Source organism: Trichechus manatus, unplaced genomic scaffold (genome assembly GCF_000243295.1).
Source record: "Trichechus manatus latirostris isolate Lorelei unplaced genomic scaffold, TriManLat1.0 scaffold00178, whole genome shotgun sequence".
Lineage (NCBI taxonomy): Eukaryota > Metazoa > Chordata > Mammalia > Sirenia > Trichechidae > Trichechus > Trichechus manatus.
Genome location: NW_004444114.1, coordinates 2,814,200 through 2,834,581, shown reverse-complemented (window position 1 = coordinate 2,834,581; position 20,382 = coordinate 2,814,200). Strand labels below are relative to the sequence as shown.

General features: G+C 36.7%; 1 protein-coding gene across 10 annotated transcripts in view; it reads left to right on the top strand.

Moving 5' to 3' along the window:
• The window catches only part of PDLIM5 (PDZ and LIM domain 5), a 250,920-nt gene that overhangs the window by 163,696 nt on the left and 66,842 nt on the right, over positions 1–20,382 (top strand). Inside the window, exons 9-11 of one of the 10 annotated variants that reach the window (XM_004387008.2) lie at positions 8,915–9,027; positions 11,762–11,915; positions 12,879–13,010. The exons of the other annotated variants lie outside the window; for them this stretch is intronic. Of the exons in view, the coding sequence (XP_004387065.1) occupies positions 8,915–9,027; positions 11,762–11,915; positions 12,879–13,010 (399 nt within the window). The remainder of the gene's footprint in view (positions 1–8,914; positions 9,028–11,761; positions 11,916–12,878; positions 13,011–20,382) is intronic. 10 annotated transcript variants of the gene reach the window in all.

Sequence of the window (20,382 nt, the reverse complement as noted above, 5' to 3'; positions counted from 1 at the left end):
TATTAAGACTGGACACTTAATAATGGCAAAAATCCATAAAGGAAAGGCAACAGCAGGGAGATGTGTATGACATAAGACAGAGTTTGAAAGATGTGAAGAAAATGGAATATAAGAACAAAGGGCAAACTCTTCCACCAACACAAAGTCCCATTTCCTTTAGAGACTCTCTTTTTGTTTCCCTTATCTTTTCCTTGCTTCAGGAAAGTGGGAAGCTACTAGACAAATAATTTCTTTGAGTCAGTCCTTTTTTCTTTGCTCTCACAGAAAGTAAACCTCATTTTGTGTAGTGTTTTCATGCTTGATAATTTACTTCACAGCCTTCTTTTAGCCTTTAACAGTCATGTCTGCTCTCCACATACAAAGCAAGGATGCCCCTACTTGCCGATTTTTGAAATGCTCTTCAAGATACCATCTACAGTGAACCCTGCGAAAGTCGGAATCTGTGTAGGGTGGAAACCTGTCAGAGAAGGAAAACTCGAATATTTTCCACTCAATAGAGAGTGATAGAAAAATGGTGATTGCATCCTGTCAAAGACAGAAAACTTGCCAGACCCGGAAAAACAAGGCAATCCCTTTGAGTTTTGGCTCTCACAGGATTCACTGTAGAATAAATACAGAGTTGCTGTTGTTGTTAGGGGCCATCGAGTCGGTTCCGACTCATAGCAACCCTGTGTAAAATAGAACGAAACACTGCCTGGTCCTGTGCCGTCCTCACAATCCTTGTTATGGTTGAGCCCATTGCTGCAGCTACTGTGTCAGTCTATCTCGTTGAGGGTCTTCCTCTTTTTCACCGATGCTCTACTTTACCAAGCATGCTGTCCTCCAGGGATAGATCCCTCCTAATAATGTGTCCAAAGTATGTGAGATTTAGTCTCGCCATCCTTTCTTCTAAGGAGCATTCTGGCTGTCCAAGACATATTTGTTTAATCTTTTGGCAGTCCATGGTATATTCGATATTCTTCATCAACACCATAATTCAAAGGTGTCAATTCTTCTTCGGTCTTACTGACTAATTGCCCAGTTTTTGCATGCATATGAGGCTGTTGAAAACACCATGGCTTGCGTCAGGTGCACCTTGGTCTTCAAGGTGACATCTTTGCTTTTTAACACTTTAAAGAGGTCTTTACAGCAGATTTGCCCAGTGCCATGCATCGTTTGGTTTCTTGACTGCTGCTTCTATGGGTGTTGATTGTGGATCCAAGTATAGAATTATCAGGCTCAGATAATGGTTTTAGGCTGCGACAAAGACTATTGAAATCAATTAATAAATTTGGCTTGTGATTAAGAGTGCCAGAATTTTCTAGCTATGGTTTAGATGATTTAATTTGCCAGAAGGGGGATAATCGTTACAAGTGAACACGCTTACCATATTTATTTTCAGGAAGCCAGTGGAAAATACTCACTTTTCTAGGTGACTGGCAGTTTTTTTGGCTAAAATAAATAGCTTTGCTATGACAGTGAACCCCAGAAGTGCAAAATCCAACTATGACCCTGATATATTCCAATTTCTGCTTAACAATGATATTATTGAGTGAAAGTTTGCTTTGTGGAAGAATGAAAATACCAGAAGCAACCCATTGTAGTTTCCCTACTTTACGTGCATATAAAATAAATATTCTCAGGTTTATATTTTTTTTCTCTTATTGAAATCGTATCTTGCGGAAATGTAGTAAATTGCTCTCTTTAATCATTTTATGAGACTTATATGGAGAATATGAAGGCATTTAAATTTCTAATTGAAGATGAAGGTTTTATGCTAAAAAGAAAGTTTCTGCATTCATTTTAGATATTTTACAGTTCACCATTTGTGAAGAATCTATTCTGATATGGTTTGCATATAATTCCTCCAAAATTTGGGTGAACCAAATGAACATTTTGAAATTTTATTAGTGATAGAGAGCTTTAGTAGTCTGCAGCCTGAATTCTGTTCTCTCCACACCACTGAAGTTACTCTTACCATGGTTGCCAGTACAGGTGGCTCCGTCATGTAGTAAATTTATGAGTTTAGCAAATTACTAGGGATAATTTTGGTACCTGTATTACAAGATTATTAAAAGAATTAAATGAAATGATGCCTTATACATATTAAATGATTAAAAATAGCTTTATTATTAATAACTTTATATATAAATTAAATAAACTAAAATGAAATTAATAATATTGTTATCAGTAGTGACCAAGATCCTGAGTTGTGTAAAAACTTAGATTGTTCAAGAAATTGAACAATTCGTCTAATGTGACTGGAATTTAGTAAATATAGTGAAAATTGGTGTGGAAAGATATTGGAAGTGTAGATCATAGCAGGTCATTCAGGGATTTATAGAGCATGTTCAGGATTTTGGATTCTATCATAATAGCAATAAGAATCTATTGCTAGACTTTGATCAAAAGAATGATATGATCAAATTATTTTTTCCTCAAGGCACCCTGACTAGACTAGATCATGCTAGATAATACAAATGATCAGTGGTGCAGGATATGGCAGGGAACAAAGAGAGCAGTTAGACAGTTCTTTAGCCATTGGTATAAGGCAGTGCTTACAAGATGAGAGAGGGTGGTGGCAATGAAATGGGGATAGATAGGTGGATTCAAGATATACTTCAGAGGTAGAATCATTGGGACATGGTGATGGATGAGGTGAGCTGGGTAAGGAAAAGGGAGGTATCAGAGTTATCAAGGTTTCTGGTAATGGTAATTACATAAATTGGAAGAACAGATTTGGGGAAAGGTGTTGTGAGTTCAGAGAGTCTTAGAGTTCATTTTGAGAAAGGTTAATTCACTTAGACTATGAGACATCCATAAAAATAATAAAAGCAATTCAAAATATGGGTTGTTGCTCATAGAAGAGAGCTGAGGTGGAGGTGTAAATCTGGAACATTTGTATATAGATGGTGTTTAAAGCTATGGGAGAGGTTAACGACACTGTAGTGACAATAGAGTACAGAGAAATAGGGCCCAGGAGAGAAGGCCTAAGGGAAATTAATAGTGAAGTAGTATTAAAAACAGGTAAGTATACAAGGTCAAGGCACAGAAGACTGGAGGAGAGAGGGAGTCGTCATTTATATCAAATGCTGAAATTCAGTAAAATGAGAAATGCAAATTGTCAATTGAACTTAGCCCCAAGCAGATCATTAGTGATGTTGACAAGAATATGGTTTTGTGGAGTGTTGGGGGATGAGTCCAAGTTGAAATGATTGAAGGGTGAAGGCAGGTGAAGAAGTGGAGACTGCATGAGTATGCTTTTATTTCACAGAACTTGACTGTTGAGGGGAATAGGAAAATGGAAGATCAAGGTATGTTTTAAGAGAAGCTACATAGCATTTGTGAATAGAGATTCAAAGCATTCAGTGGAGAGGAAGAGATGGAAAGAGAATTCCTCCCACTGGTCCTGAAAGACGATAAGGGTGTTAAGTTAGTAAGATGGACAACCTTACACCTCATTTGCCTAGACAGATTGTTAACATGAGTCCACACTGAAAAGCATAGAAAGACACAATAAAGAGTTGGCAGCAAATAGTTCTTTGTTCATCTTTACTGAGAAAAGCAAGCCAAAAGGCTACAAGCCCAACTCTCCAGACATATCTGGGAATGGAGAAAGTCTTCCTATCTTTCTCCGGTGAGAAATGAAAACTCATTTAAATAACAGACAAAGCAGAAAGTCTGGCTGTTGCAAAGGTAATATTAATCATAGCCTCTTGCAACCCTAAACGGAACAAATATTAGGGAATGTCAGATGAGAATAAATATCGATGTCTGTTCCATATTAAATGAGGTAGTTTAAGATTTTGTCTTACAGCTAGTGTTTTTAGAGGTTGGCTATACAGAGGCGTAGGTAATCTGTGTGCATAGCACATGGGAAACCTGCCAGCTGCATTTGTTTGGAAGTTTGGAAACCTAGCTTAAAAAATAGTATTTCATGGGTTATATGAGCTTTATTCTCAAGTGGAACTCAAATTTTTCCAGTGACATAGTTCATGGAGGTGTTTGGAGGGCTCAACTCCCCCCCCCCTTTTTTTCCTTAAACATCTTCATTGTTAATACATAGATATTTAATAATTCCTTATAACTGTATTTTATTTTTTCTAGAATATTGATAATTCTGTATTTATGAAGGATATTTTTAGTTTAGGTATTTTTGGAGTTCTACTCACTTCTTTGAGGTTGACCATGCATCCCTCCTTACTTAGGCAGTAATATCTGTTTAGCCTAAATTGCAAGATGCCCCCTAGAAGGTACAAATATGTTCTAAGAAATATACATATATTGTGAGTTCTATATTTGTAAACAGTAAATATCATCCATGCATTTATTCAACAGATATTTATTTGTTATTTACTTTGTGGTAAGCACTTTGTTAGACTTCATTTGTACCAGTAAAAATAATCTAGTGAGAGTCTGGATTAAAACAAATAACCACACAAATAATCATGTAATTTGAATAATAAATAAAATGAAGAAAAAGTACAGAGTTCCATGAAAGGAAATGACAGGGTAACCTAAGATGATTTGCAGGATGGGAGAAGCCTCTCTGAGGAGGTGACTTTTAAACTGAGGCCAGATAATGTTTAGGCGTTATCTTAGTGAAGGTGTTGTAAAGAGAAGGGTATAGAAAGCAAGAAGTACTAGACTATGAATAGGCTTTGAGGTGGGAAGAAGCTTGGCCTGTTTGGAAAAGAGATGAAAGGCCAGCTGGACTGGAACAAGCTGGAGGGAGAGCTCCATGAGATAAGGCTGGGGAATAGGTAGCTATCATGGATTGAATTATGTTCCCCCGAAAATATGTTTATCAATTTGGCTGGGTCATTATTCCCAGTATTGTATGATTGTCTACCATTTTGTCATCTGATGTGATTTCCCTATGTGTTGTAAATCCTATCATTAAGATATAATGAGATGGATTGGTGACAGTTATATTGATGAGATCTGCAAGATGAGGTAGTGTCTTAAGCCATTCTCTTTTGAGATATAAAAGAGAAGCGAGCAGAGAGACATGGGGACCTCATACTACCAAGAAAGCAGCACCAGGAGCAGAGTACATCCTTTGGACCTGAGGTTCCTGCGCTGAGAAGCTCCCAGACCCAGGGAAGACTAATGCATCACAAGGACCTTCCTCCAGAGCCAACAGAGAGAGAAAGCCTTCCCCTGGAGCTGGCGCCCTGAATTCAGACTTCTAGCGTACTGAACTGTGAGAGATTAAACTTCTCTTTGTTAAAGCCATCCACTTGTGGTATTTCTGTTATAGCAGTACTAGATGACTGAGACAGAATTTGGTACCAGGACTGGGGTGCTGCTCTAACAGATACCTAAAACGTGGAAGCAGTTTTGAAACTGTGAATGGATAGACGACTCAGAAGGAAATGAAGAGAGCCGTTACATTGGAGACAACACAGACGGCAAGCGGCAGCAGCAGAGGACCGGCAGTAGCAGAGGTCCAGCAGTGGCAGAGAAATGGCAGCAGCAGAACCAGGAGACCAGCATGAGACAGCGTTGGAGCCAAACCACGGAGCAAGAGAGGTGAGTGCCTCTGTACAGGAGGCTTCCTGGAGGAGTGAGGTGCTTCTGAACACTTATCGGTGGAGCTAGGTTTGCGGACTCATGGAGCAAAAGAGCTGAGTGCCTTCTGGCTGAAGAGTGAGGTGCTTCCAGGCACTTATTGGTAGAGCTACAGAACTTTGGAACACTTGCCACAGCAGGGCAGATGCGGGCGGTGAGGCCCGGGGGGCCGAAAGGCCAAGAAACCAGGAAGCAGAAGCTGAGGAGACAAGGGACACTGGAAGCCGAGCTGCCTCAGTCTCAAAAGGTATGGCCACAGCCTCTGGGGTTTCAAAGGGTGGAGTTGCCACTCAGATAGACTAGGAGAATGGTGCACCTAAAGCCGAGGGAGCAAAGTTGCCATCCTAGTGGGCCTTGAAGGCGAAGCTGAAGCCCAGTGCTGAGGGGCCTCCACTCAGAATCCGGAGAGTGTGGCCAGTACCTAGAGTCTGGGGGGCAGGGCCATTGTGTAAATTCTCTCAGAGAACAGCCGATTATTTGCAGAGGCTTGAGGGCTAATGTAATATGTTCTGCTGACTTGCTTGGTCCCTGTTATGCCTTCTTTCCTCCAATTTCTCCTGTTTGTAATGGGAGTAGCTACCTTGTGGCTGTTGCACCATTGTACTTTGGAAGCAGATAACTTGTATTCTAGATTTCACAGATGAAGAGGAGTTTTTGAATTTTGGACTTGGAGTTGATTTAAGACTTTTGCTATGATATGATGGGGTGAATATGTTTTATATGTGGCAAAGACGAATTTTGGAGGGCCAAGGGGTAGAATGTCATGGATTGAATTATGTCCGCCTAAAAATATGTTTATCAGTTTGGCTGGGTCATGATTCCCGGTATTGTATGATTGTCTACCATTTTGTCATCTGATGTGATTTCCCTATGTGTTGTAAATCCTGTCATTATGATATAATGAGATGGATTAGTGGCAGTTATATTGATGAGATCTACAAGATTAGGTAGTGTCTTAAGCCAGTCTCCTTTGAGATACAAAAGAGAGAAGCAATCAGAGAAACATAGGGACCTCATACTACCAAGAAAGCAGTGCCAGGAGCAGAGTACATCCTTTGGACCTGAGGTTCCTGCGCTGAGAAGCTCCCAGACCAAGGGAAGACCGATGCATCACAAGGACCTTCCTCCAGAGCCGACGGAGAGAGAAAGCCTTCCCCTGCAGCTGGTACCCTGAATTCAGACTTCTAGCGTACTGGACTGTGAGAGAATAAACTTCTCTTTGTAAAAGCCATCCACTTGTGGTATTTCTTTTATAATACTACTAGATGATTAAGACAGTAGCGAAAGATCAGTGATGCTTAGAGCAGTGCAGGGAAGTCTAAACAACAGAAATGACCAGATTTGTATTTTTTAAAGTTCACTCTGTAGCTGTGTGGGGAAATTATTATCGAGGACAGAGGTCAGCAAACTTTTTCTGTAAAGATCCAGATAGTAAGTATGTTAGGAACATATATATGGTCCGTTGCAACTACTCACCTCTGCCTTGTAGCATGAAAGCAGTCATGGACAATACGTAAACAAATGAGACTGGCTGTGTTCCAATAAAACTTTACTTATGGACATTGAAATTTGAATTTCATGTGTCATGAAACATTAATTCTTTTCATTGTGTTTTAACCGTTTAAAAACTTACAGACCATTCACAACTCACAGGCCATACAAAGACAGGTGGTGGGCTGGATTTGGCCTGCAGGCCACAGTTTGCTGACCCCTGTTCTAGGACTTACATTTCTTATTCCTTTAACTTTTCCTGATCTACCTCTTAAATGATATTTTAGCTCTACCATAATGTTTTTCTTAAGTTTTCTACATCTTTTTTCTTCTACATTCTGGTAAAGGTATGAACAATGCTGAGTAAAAAATGAGAAGAAAACCTCTCCTCATCTATTTCTTTATGTCAGTGTTATATTTTCCATTTGAAAATCAGTGTAACATGACAGTCCATTCTGTTTTGTTAATTTACAGGCCTCCCCCCACCCCAATAATGAGTAATTTTGTATTTTTGCCATTTATTTTTTCTTTCAAAGTATTACACTTGGTGCTTGCTTCTTTCAAACCTCACACTGAGTTTTTCAACATTTTGTTTTCAGTTGTGGTAAATATTATATATAACAAAACATTTGCTGTTTCAACATTTTTTTTATGTATAATTCAGTGACATTATTATATTCATCATGTTGTGTAACTATCACTTCTGTTTCCAAATTTTTCCATCACCGTTAACAGATTAGTACTACCTTAGCAATGACTCTCTTTTCCCTGATCCCTTCTGCCCCTGGTAACCACTAATAAACTTTGACCTCTGTACATTTGCTCATCTTTTTTTTTTTTTTTTTTTTAAACCAGTAATAGTTCTTCTAAAATCTAATTCTGGCATTCTAAAGAAAAACTGATATAGACATACGAAAAAACAAAGTTAAAAGATACTCAAAGCAGCACAATTGAATGCAAACATCTGTTATGGGGACTGGATAAAATACGTTGTTTCAAGATAAACAATATCCATATATAATTTCAGATCTCTCAAACACTTGAAAGGAAATTTCTGGTTGCTTTTTTTTTAGTTGTACTTTAGGTGAAAGTCTATAGCTCAAGCCAATTTCTTATACAAAAATTCATACACACATTGTTGTGTGACCCTAGTTGCCATCTCTATAATGTGACTGCACATTTCTGGTTGTTGTTTTTTTATTTTTTGTAGTACACTATTCAGGCAGTGGAGCCCTGGTGGTGCAGTGGTTAAGAGCTACGGTTGCTAACCAGAAGGTTGGCAGTTCAAATCCACTAGCTGCTCCTTGGAAATCCTATTGGGTAGTTCTACTGTGTCCTGTAGAGTCATTATGAGTTGGAATTGACTCGACGGCAGTGGGTTTGGGTTTCGGTTATTCAGGCAGCTGCCCCACGGGATACTGGAAAGCTTTATGTAGTGGAAATTGTATAGACAGACCCAGATTCAGATCCCATCAGACCGTTGTTAGGTGTATGATAGTGGGCCACTTAATTCACTTTTTTGAGCTTAAGTTTCCTTGAAGCCTCAGATACAAAATACAATCAGTGAATAGGAACTCCTATTCTTTCTTCCTTAAGCATAATGTTTTATTGCACGGAAGTAGTCATGTTAAAGGATTTGGGGAAAAACAGCCTGTATTTTGTGGTGGTAGGGTTTGTTGGTTTTGGCTTTATTTAACCTTTTGAAGATACGAAGTAAAAAAGGGGGGAAAAACAGCAACAACAACAAAAAAAAACTAGCAGTGCTCCTCAAGTTGAATCAGTTTATATTTAAAAGATGGTGTAGATGATAAATATCTGTACTTACATTAATGTTTCCTTCACCTTGTTTATTTTGCTTTTGAAAACTTAGGTTTGACAGTTCTCTGGAATACCTACCTGAGAGCGGACCTCACCCACCTGCTACTCCTCAGGTTTTAAATATTGGTAGCCAAGTAGCCACACTTTCAAAAATAGCAACTACTTATTCTAGGTAGAGTTTTTCCTTTTTGGTATGTCTAAATTTTAATGCTGGTGTGAACTTAAATACTAAAACTATCTGACTTAAAAAAGAAAAATGATCATAGATAACAGGACTGACATCATTAATATATAGAAAAGAAAGCTTGCCACTCAGCCTTGGAACACTGCTTTACACTGCTTTTATATTTATTTATGTTTGTTTTCTTAAGTTTCTGGTGTGTAAATCTGTGTCTTTTGTTTATTCACTTTGTGATTTGGAAAGTCAGCTTTCTGAGTTTGTCTGAATTAGGGCATTGACCTCTAAAGTAGAGAGAGAGAGCTCATAAAATGTTACCAGATGCCTAGACGTAGTCTACGGGCACGCAGGTAAATCATTCTTACAAGATGTGCTTGACTTTGTCAATAATAAGTCCATTTATATGATTATTTGTGATACAACATGATGGAAAAAATTTAGTATGGTTTCCTTTTCTTTTCACTGGAGGAGGATAATTTAGCTAATTTTTTTAAAATAAACTAAGTTTCTATTTGTTATTAGTCCTTACTTCCCCCAAATCGTAGCCATTGCCTCAAAGATGAAAAATAATTCAGAAACTGAAAGTTGAATCACTCAGCAACAATCTTCCACTTCACAATACACTCATATTAGCCTGCTTTGCCATTGGTAGCATCTTTCTTTTCTCTTTCCACTTGTTAAAATGTAGTCATACAGTTCAATTTAATGGATAATCTTGTAGAAAATTGTATGTAAAATTAAACCGTTCTGTGTAAATGTCCTCCCACTATTTCTTTAATTTGCCTTCTCATGGGCTGTCAAGTTATATCCTGTGAAACTAAGAATAATGACTTGTCAAATTCTTCGGAGAGGGAGAAGAGGCTCAGATTAACTCTTACAGTTTCAGACATCTGAGCTCTTATTACTTGGGCCCAGTTTGGCACATGATTACTTTGTGTTGGAGGTGGCCAATGTCACAGACTTCTGAAAGTATAAGGAGGGTGTTCATTAATAGCTTGCACCCATAAATGAAGAGAGAATCTACAGATTTCACATTGTGCATTTTAGACTTTTTATTTTGCTTAATAAGAAAGAAATTCTCAATTTCAAATTTGATAACCATTACAGTCTGTTTTAGTCATCTAGTGCTGCTACAACAGAATTACCACAAGTGGATGGTTTTAATGAAGAGAAGTTTATTTCCTCATAGTCAAAGTAGGCTAAAAGTCCAAATTCAAGGTGTCAGCTCCAGGGGAAGGCTTTCTCTCTCGGCTTTCTCATAAGTGCTCCCCCAGACTAGGAGCTTCTCCGTGCAGGGACCCCAGTCCAAAGGACGCGCTCTGCTCCCAGCACTGCTTTCTTGATGGTATGAGGTCCGCCTGTCTCACTGCTCACTTCTGTCTTTTATATCTCAAGAGATTGCCTCAGGACACAATCCAGTCTTGTAGATCAGGTCCTGCCTTACTAACACAACTGCCGCCCATCCTCCCTCATTAACATCACAGAGGCAGGTTTACAACGTACAGGAAAATCACACAGTACCAGGAATCATGGCCTAACCAAAGTGATACACACATTTTTGGGGGGACATAATTCAAACCATGACACAGTCCTAATGTGATGGAGTGTTAGTTCTTGTTCAGGTGTTTTATTTAATTATTTTTAAAAGACCAAGGGAAAATAATTGTTATTTTAAGTAACAAGTGTTATGAAGATAAAATTTCACCCCACCGTTTTTTAATCAGTTACAGAGCTAACTGAAAATGGAAATATGGAACAAAGATAGGGAAGATGATGTTTTAATCATATTATCTGTAACTGCTACTTATTTTTACAAAGATGCTTCCCCTCCCCACATAGAATTACTCTCAGTATTTTAAGCAGTTATTTTTTGTTCATGTTGATATATATTGCTGCTTCTGAATAGGCAGCCATTTGTATCTGCTTCTTCTGAAAACACAAGTCTGATTAAAACATCAGGGTATCAGTGTATATCTTCTCTAAGGTAAAACTCTATATAGAGACATTTTGGAAAAATTGACATAATTTTCCTTCTTTCTCTGCTTGTAGAAATTCAAACTTCATGTTTAGAAATATCTTCTACTTGGTTGTTAGCAAATCAGTGTCTTCATGTATATTGTTATATGATATTGATTTAAATAGGATTTGAGACAGTGAATTTAAATACATTCAAAAGTATTTGCATCTCAAAAATCTGTTTTCTGACTGAAGTCACTCCTGAAGCCCACCTTTCAGCCAAAGATTAGGCAGGCCTCTAAAAGAAACAATCATACACGTGAGGAATGTGCTTCTTAGTTCAGTCAAGTATACGAGACCAAATGGGCAACACCTGCCCAAAAGCAAGGACAAGAAGGCAGGACAGGAAAACTGGAGAAATGGACACGGGGAACCCAGGGTGGAAAGATAGAGAGTGCTGACACGTTGCGGAGAAGGCAACCAATGTCACAAAACAATTTGTGTATAAATTTTTTAATGAGAAACTAATTTGCACTGTAAACTTTCACCTGAAGCACAATAAAACAAAAAAACTTTTCTAGAGGATTATGCATAAATTTTAATTTCTGATAATTAAATAATATAAGTAAATAATGACCTGAACTCCTATTACACTTCTGACATTCCACACCTTTGTAATGTTCAATATAGGATGGTTACTATCTTTATTATGCTACCTTTTTTCACTTTCCTTTTTGTTCCTCTCCTCTGTTTCTCTTTCTCTACATATTAATTTAAGCAGCTCCACAAGAAATGTGGTGACAAGTTCTTTGGAAGGTCTCCGAAACTTTTCTACCTTCTCTTCTCCTGCTAGATACAGTGCTACAGTTCTGAGCAGTGCAGCCGCTACTGTGTCTGCTGCTATTGCTGCCAAAACCAGGTAGAACTACATGTGCAGTGTCTGTCTGAATGTGATCCCAACACTCTTCACTGTCTCACAATCACCTCAAAGAAAACAGACCCATCTGAAAAAATTCACCACTGTATTTTGAGCTCTTAATTGTATTTGTGGTTGTCCATAGTTGCCATTGAGTCAGTTCTGACTCATGGCAGCCCCATGTGGGCAGAGTAGAACTCTGCATGGGTTTTCAAGACTGACCCTTTGGAAGCAGATCACCAGGCCTGTCTTCCGAGGCACCTCTGGGTGGATTCAAACTGCCAACATTTCGGCTAGTAGTTGAGTGCTTAACTGCGCCAACCCAGGGACTCTTCTTAATTGTATAATGGATATTTTTATCTAGGTTGTGGATAAGTCCCATTAATTTCTATTTTTTACTTATTTTTCCTTAAATCATTCTTTTATCTCTTTTCATTACTGCCATTTATCTACGATACTTTTCAGATGCATCAATTACTGCATGTTGTGTGCCTACTGACTTTTTGGCTTTTTCAATTTTCCATTTTTATACCTGGAATAGGATCACCTATAACTAAACAGATATTTTAACTTTCTGTTGGATTTATTTTTCCCACAACCTGATTATATTTGAAGGTGATCTAAAGCCTAGCTATTCTCTGGAAAACACCTTCCCTCCAATAAAATGAATTAATTTTTTTTTTTTTTTTTTTTACATAATTTCTAGTGGCCTTTTTAGCTTTGTTTTCTAAACAGTTGCTTTAACCAGATTTGGTGAAAATCAAATCCATTCTGTATTAATTAGTAAAATAATGTAATAGACTCTTAACCCTTCTTTTCATCCTCTTTCTATTGCTTTGCTCTCTCTCTCTTTCTCCACTTAAACTCACTCACAAAAAGATACCTCAAATTATAGGCCATAAAAACTACCTTTTGCTATTGGTGTTGTGATTTTTGGACTTAAAACCCTTTCTAAATGCTTGCCAGGCTCTTCAATCCTGAAAACTATCATTCTCTCCTGGATGCACTCTGCATCAGCCCTGTTCCCAAGCCTTTAGCTCTTTCGTATCTCCAGTCCTCGAGGAAATCAACTGGCTCTATCCATGTTATGAAAACAAGGTACTTTGGAAAAGGATATGGCAAGTGGTGACTTGCTGTTAAACGTGTTGCTTTGTCTAACTCTTAACCACCATATTAACTGGCCGCTGAGAAAATCCTGGAGCTGATTTGTACCCAGTTTTGAATTAACTGTAATACTTCAATGCAGTGCTAAGCACAAGCACATTATTTTGTATGATTATTAATTCTTCTCTTAACCCTCTGTGATATCTTTCATTAACACACTTAATGTTTGGTATGAAATTATGAGTAGTTGTACAAATATTTAAAGTACAGTAGAACCCTGTCTTTTATTGTATGGATGTAGCTCTGCTAGAATAATCAAATGTTTAGAAAGACCAAGTGAAAAATCGAAAAATAATAGTAAGATGCAAGTTGTCCCCGACTTACAACATGTTTGAGTTACTACGAACTGCACTTAACAACCATACTTTTTTTTTTTAACATCTTATTGTTAGTTATATGTGCTACATATAATGTTGCAGCATGTAATTTGCTGATGTTATCATTCTCATGCCAACCCCCAAAGACAAAGATTTATAAAGATACTGATAATAAAAGGCAATAATAATGAAAACTAAAAACAAAATGAGGTATTTAACTTACATCAGAACTGACTTCTGACAGAGTCATTGGAACAGAACCCTGTCATAAGGCAGGGACTACCTGTAATTGGTTTTGATAGGGTACTATCTTAGAGTTCTTAAATATGAGGTTTTGCTTGAGCAACTAGCTTAATTTTCACTATATCTGGAAAATGTTGAAGCACAAAAGTTAACTTGTCTCCTAAATCTAACCGTTATGCCAAAATTATTAGGCAAAATATACAAATAAAAATATGCTTACTGTAGGTATAATCTTAATGAAATAACAGTATAAAATAATTTTTTACAGAATGTAAAATTAATGTCAGAGTGTCATTTTAATGCTTAGAAAATTTTCATTATTTGAGTTACGATATTTCATTCTGGAATCTTTCCAGGATCATGCTACATCAACAACATTATCATGAACCGTTACTGTGACCTCTTGACCACTGTGAGAATAATGTAAATCAAATCATGTGCTAAACTGTGACTGTAATTATTAAAAACCTGGTATAACATAGGCAGTCTGTTGATCAGGTGTTTGCATATCCAGTGTTTGTATTCTACCCACTGTTATTTAGGTTAACAGTATACTTAATTTTAATTTTTGTAACTTAAGGGAAGTGTTTAAACAAGAGGAGAGGGATCATGTCACAGTACATTTTGCTCTAAGAAAAAAGTACCTGAAATTATTTTATATTTGCAGAATTATGAGTGTTAAATGAGCAGAAATATTTCCTTGTTAGGAGCTGTATAGAGGAGACAGGTGACCGACTGCACTTGGAGTAAAAGGTCCCTTTGAGGACCTAATGGAATGCTATAGATCCTCTCCACAAAAGAGCTTGTATGCATATACACACAAAATTGTGCATGCAGTTATGAACTGACTAAAGCTATCCTTGGATCCCCTTCTAGAGCAGGTGTTAGTAGTCATTACCATTGTTTTTTATTAACAGCTGGCTCAGATAAAATAGGGCACAGACAATATATGTTTTGATAGTTGGGAAAGGGAAATGATTCTTGACAAGATAAACTAGTTGCCATTCTGGAAAGCTGAACATAAGAGTTTCTTAAGGAGACCTTTGCTAACTCATGAAGAGGGGTGCTAAAAAAGAGCAGATAGGATAGTGTCAGAGATATTTTCTCTTTGAGTTTTATTTTCGTATGACATTAATCTTTAAAATCATAAGTACAGTATAATACCAAACTTGTTTGTTTCCATTTTTGATATACTTAGCATTTTGAATTTTGATGGAAAAACTCTATGTTAAAGAATTTTGCTTAAGAAAATACAAACTCTGGAAGACAGAGACTTATGGCCCCTCTGTATGTCCAGGTCCTTCTGTAGAGTCCTGACGGAAGAGTTCTCTTAAAATAAAAAGTTGCTCATAATTATGGTCATTCCAGAAATCTTCCTTTCCTACCTCTTCAGAGTCTGTTTTAGTGTATCATTATTTTTGTAAGAATGTAGCTGAAATCTGTTTAGCTTAACATTGATAATTAAACCTGTTATGTACAGTTGGCTTTTAAAAAAAAAATTTAGACATTGTAATTAGAATAAATTATTCTCAAGAATATTCTCCGAGCAGAAGTTTTTGTTTGAAAACCAGACTTAGAGTTTCCAAATGTTCCCAGTCAGCTGAACTGTATTTATTGTAGTAGCTAAACAAATGTGGGAAAGGAATATAAACTCAAGATAAATCGGGTTGCTGACACTTTTTTTCTCATTAGCTCTGTTTTGAAAATATACCTTTACTAAGTATATTTGTCTCCATTTTCAGTTTTTTAACATAAAATAAAAACTTTGGTGTTCTTTAGATGGAAGTCATTAATTTCACATTCTATTTCAGTGCTTGTTTATTTGGCAAACTAGTGAACATGAATATATTTGATTGTCAGCTTCTATGATGTTAGCCCAGGGTATTTATAGATTTATACTGGTCTCCTCATTAGACTCTTTTAGAAAGCTTTTTAATATTTTTTAGTTTAGGTACACCTTAAATAATTTGAATTCAAGAAAAATGTATGTGAATCATGGTTTCATAAATACCAATCTAAGTAACCATGCAATACTATATTAATAATCCTTAATTTTATAATATTTTGCTGCTAGTGATTTTGTGATTATTGATAACATTTTATTCCCAAATATAAAATAATATGGCCAGTGACTTTATTATTCCTTTGATCTTTAGTACGCAATCCCTAATATTTGGGTTTTCTTTAAATAGTACCTAATAGATAAATATTATAAAAAAAGACATGTTAAAATTTTGGACACCTGGGCATTATTTATTCAGATACACAGTTGTCTGTATAAAATCGAATATTCTTCCATTACTTAATATAATTTCATTACTACATTAACTGTTTTAAGTAATAGAGATCTATTTCCCCAGAGAAAATTGAGCTGGTGATTAATGATAAGAATTTCTTGCTTATAACATAGATTTCTATAACTTTTTTTATAACCTAATCCAAGCCCTTTGTATCTAAAGTATACTGTTTAAGACTTAAACATCCTAGACCTTTTGGGAGAGGGTGTGTACAAGCCTATATACAAATGATATAATAAAAAAATTTTTTCTTAGTTTTTATTACATCTATTCCATTGGAATTTTAGAAATAATGTTTTTTACACTTGAGTTGTAGAAGCAAGATTGTCTGGTCTTAAGATCCTGGACCTTAGACTATCCACAAGCTATATTTAGAAGGAAAATTATTAGTCCTAATGAGGGGTGTTATTTAGTAAATATAATTAAGCTTATTACCTCTAACCTAGATACTACAGGATGTAGAAATAGTGCCATTTCTTGAGCGTATATACTCTGTGGTAGGCATTGCACTAAATACATGTATTTAATCCTTATAATACTTTTGGAATAAAGGTAGTATTTTTATGTTATTTTACAGATGAGGAAACTTAATGAGGTTAAGTAACTTACCCAAGGTCACAGCTAAAGGCCCCAGCCTCAGGTAGTTTCTAATATAGTGGAAGAGATAAATCACATAAAGAAGTTACTATTAATTAAGAGGTAACTTGCTATTACAAATCAGTGTGTAACTATATACGTGCAGTTAACATGTGCCGTGAATTAAGTTTCTGCTTCTAGAAGATTAAATAATACATGTTAATTGCTTAGCATAGTGCACGGTGGATATTATTGTTACTACTATTAATTATAGATAGAATTTGAATAGATGCAGAGGAAGGATTGGGAGAGGGAACCTTCTCTGTAGAGTCTAGAATACATGGAGAATTGTGGACAGAGGCAGATCATGAGTTATTGCACTGGGTGACACCAGCCCTAGTGATACCACTGATTTGTATAGCATAGTGTTAGGAGATATGATTGAACAAGTAGATTGGACCCATACCTTAGAAAGCTTTGAATGTCAAGCTGTAGGTAATTTAGCCCTTAACTCTCTGAATGGTTAAATCCTCTCTACAGTATTTTGACCTCTGCTTAAGTACCTTCTGGTGACAGGGCTCTCACATAAGACGTAGTTAGGAAACAGATTATTTTCTTTCTTCTGAACCACATCTTTGTAGATTTGACTTGGTGACTTTAGGCAAGTGGAACTTAACCTTAAAGAGTAAATCTACATTTGAGAATTGCTCTTATCCTCCTGAGTTTTTTTCATACCCTGAGCCAATATTACGATTTCTCTCAACGGTGCTCCATTAGGCTTGGCATTGAATCGCCCTATGATCCTGGTCATTTTCTTCTAAGTAAATTTGTCTCGCAACTATCCTGGAATTAAATTTTTATTATTTCAGGTTAAAACCAAAACAACCCCATTGCCGTTGAGTCAATTCCGACTCATAAATGATGACGATTTGGATTTATTGTTAACTCCAGTATTGTATTTTTGTCTCATCTGTAATACCTAGTATTTCTTGGTCATAAATTTTAAATTTTCTTCTCAGAACTGTGACTGTGTGGATTATTAGTTATTTTTCTCAAATCCATGAGTAATTTAATCCTAGAATTAAGATAACCTGTACTTAGGAATTACTTCAAAGGATCGCATATATAATGAGTAAAAATATTGAAAATAAGTCTTACTTTTATTATTTGAATACACTGATTGTATTTTTCATACGTTAAATTCATATTCTATGCTTAGTATGCTAAGCGCTTTATACATAGTAATCTTTCTTTATTGTGGAAAAAATACACATTACAAAACATTTGCCAGTTCAACAATTAATTATTAATAATTCGGTGACGTGGTTTATATTCTTCATGTTGTGCAACCATTATCACTATCCTTTTCTGGATTATTTCACCACCATTAACAGAAACTCAATGCCTCCTAAACAATAACTCCACCTTTCCTCCTCCGTCTCACCCCTGGTAACCACTAAAAAGCTTTGGTTTTTGTATATTTACCTATTTCATGTATGTGAGATCATACAGTATTTGCCCTTTTATGACTGACTTATTTCACTCAGCGCAATGTTTTCAAGGTTCATCCATGTTGTGGCATGTATTAAGACTTTGTTTCTCTTTATGGCTGAGTGATTTTCCATTGTGTGTATATACCACATTTTGTTCATCCATTCATCTGGTGGTGGATATTTAGGTTGTTTCTACCTTTTGGTATTGTGAGTAGCACTGAAATGAACAGGTTTTTTGTTTGTGTTCCTGCTTTCTGTTCTTTGGGGTATATACCTAGGATTGGGATTGTTAGGTCATATAGTACTTCTGTGTTCAACTTTTTTGAGGAAAATCCAGACTGTTTTCCATGAAGGCTGTACCATTTTGCATTCCTGTCAGCAGTGGATGGAGGTTCCAGTTTTGCTACATCCTCGCCAACAGTTGTTATTTTGATCATGGCCATTCTACTCATAGTGACCCTATAGGACAGGGTAGAACTGCCCCATATGGTTTCCAAGGAACAGCTGGTGGATTTGAACTGCTTACTTTTTGGTTAGCAGCTGCGCTCTTAACCACTGTACCACCAAGGCTCCTTGGCCATTCTAGTGGGGATGAAATGGTGTCTCATTATGGTTTTGATTTGTATCCCCCTAGCCCTGGTGGCTGAGTAGTTAAGAGCTTGGCTGCTAACCAAAAGTTGGCAGTACAAGTCCACCAGCCACTTCTTGGGAACTGTATGGGGCAGTTCTACTCTGTCCTGTAGGGTCTCTATGAGTTGGAATCGACTCAGTGGCAATGGGTTTGGTTCTTTTAATGGCAGATGACACTGAACATCTTTTGATGTGCTTGTAGTTCATTTGTATATCCTCTTTGGAGAAATGTGTGTTCAAGTCTTTTGCCCATTTTTCGGTAGGGTTGTTTGTCTTTTTTGTTGGTAAGTTTTAGGAGTTCTTTGTATATTCTGGATATTAAACCCTTATATATGTTCCCCAAAATTTTCCCCCAATCTGTAGGAGTGTCTTCACTTTGTTGATAAAGTCCTTTGATGAGCAAAAGTTTTTAGTTTTTGTGAGGTCCCATGTATCTGTTTTTTTGCTGCCAGTGATTTTGGTGTCGTAGAATGACCTTATTCAAGCCTCGTGAAAATCTTATGAGCAAAGTATTATCCCTGTTTAAAGTTTATGCAACTGAGGCTTAGAGAATTATAATAATTTGTCCATCACAAAACTTTAAACAGGTGCTTGTAATCACTATACTATAATGATTGAACTGTTTCCATTAATATTTTTATTGTGTCTTCTTTACTGACAGTTGCTTTCAGTATTGCCATTAAGTAAGCAGTCTTCCATTTTTTATTTATGATAAAATTATTAAAGTGCTTGAACTTTTCATTGCATGGTATATTTTAATACCAAGCATGTTTTAGTTCTTCATTAAATTTATCAGAAGTAATAAAAGAAGGTGATGGCTATATTACACTTGGATTTGAGAGGACAAGACTAGGGACCAATATTTCAAGAAAGTTAAAGTACCCTTACTATGATTTTTTTAAACTTGAATGTCATAGGTGCCCCAGGAACAAACCCAGGTTTGATGATTTACAAGGAGGACTCACAGGACTCAGCATGTAGTTATACTCGTGACTAGGATTTATTACAGTGAAAGAATACAAAGCGAAATCAGCAAAAGGAAAATGTGTATGGGACGAAGTCTGGAAGAAACAAGATACACATTTCCAAGAATCTTTGTCCAGTGTAGTTACACAGGATGTGTTTAGTTCCTCCAGCAATGAGTTGTGGCAAAACGTGTGAAGTGTTGTCTATCAGGGAAGCTCATTAGAGACTACAGTACTCAGTGTTTTTTATTAGAGGCTGATCATGTAGGCACCCTGTGCCTAGTATGTACCAAAATTATAGATTCTGAGAAGGAAAGGACGTGTTCAGAATAAACCACAGTATGTGCACAAACAGTTTAGGCATAGTGAGCCACTTCTATCATTTAGAAAAAGTTTAATAGGTTTTATATCCCTGTTGTTATTAGTTGCCTTAGAGTGGGCTTCAACTCATGACAACATTATGTATAACAGGATGAAACGTTGCCCTATTCTGAGCCATCTTGATTGTGAGTATGGTTGAGTCTGTTGTTGCAGCTATTGTATAGTGCCTTTGAACATAGGGGGCTCATCTTCCAGCACTATATCAGATATTCTGTTGTCATTTATAAGGTTTTATTGACAAGCCACCACAGTATGACAAACTGACAGACAGGTGGTGGTATATCACTGTAGGGAAATGTTTATTAGCCAAGTTCCCAAATGCTAATCAAGGGCCAACCTTGCAAGCAGATCTCCCCAATGATAGGTGTCAGGCCTACTATGTTAGGTGTTACAAGAAATTCAAG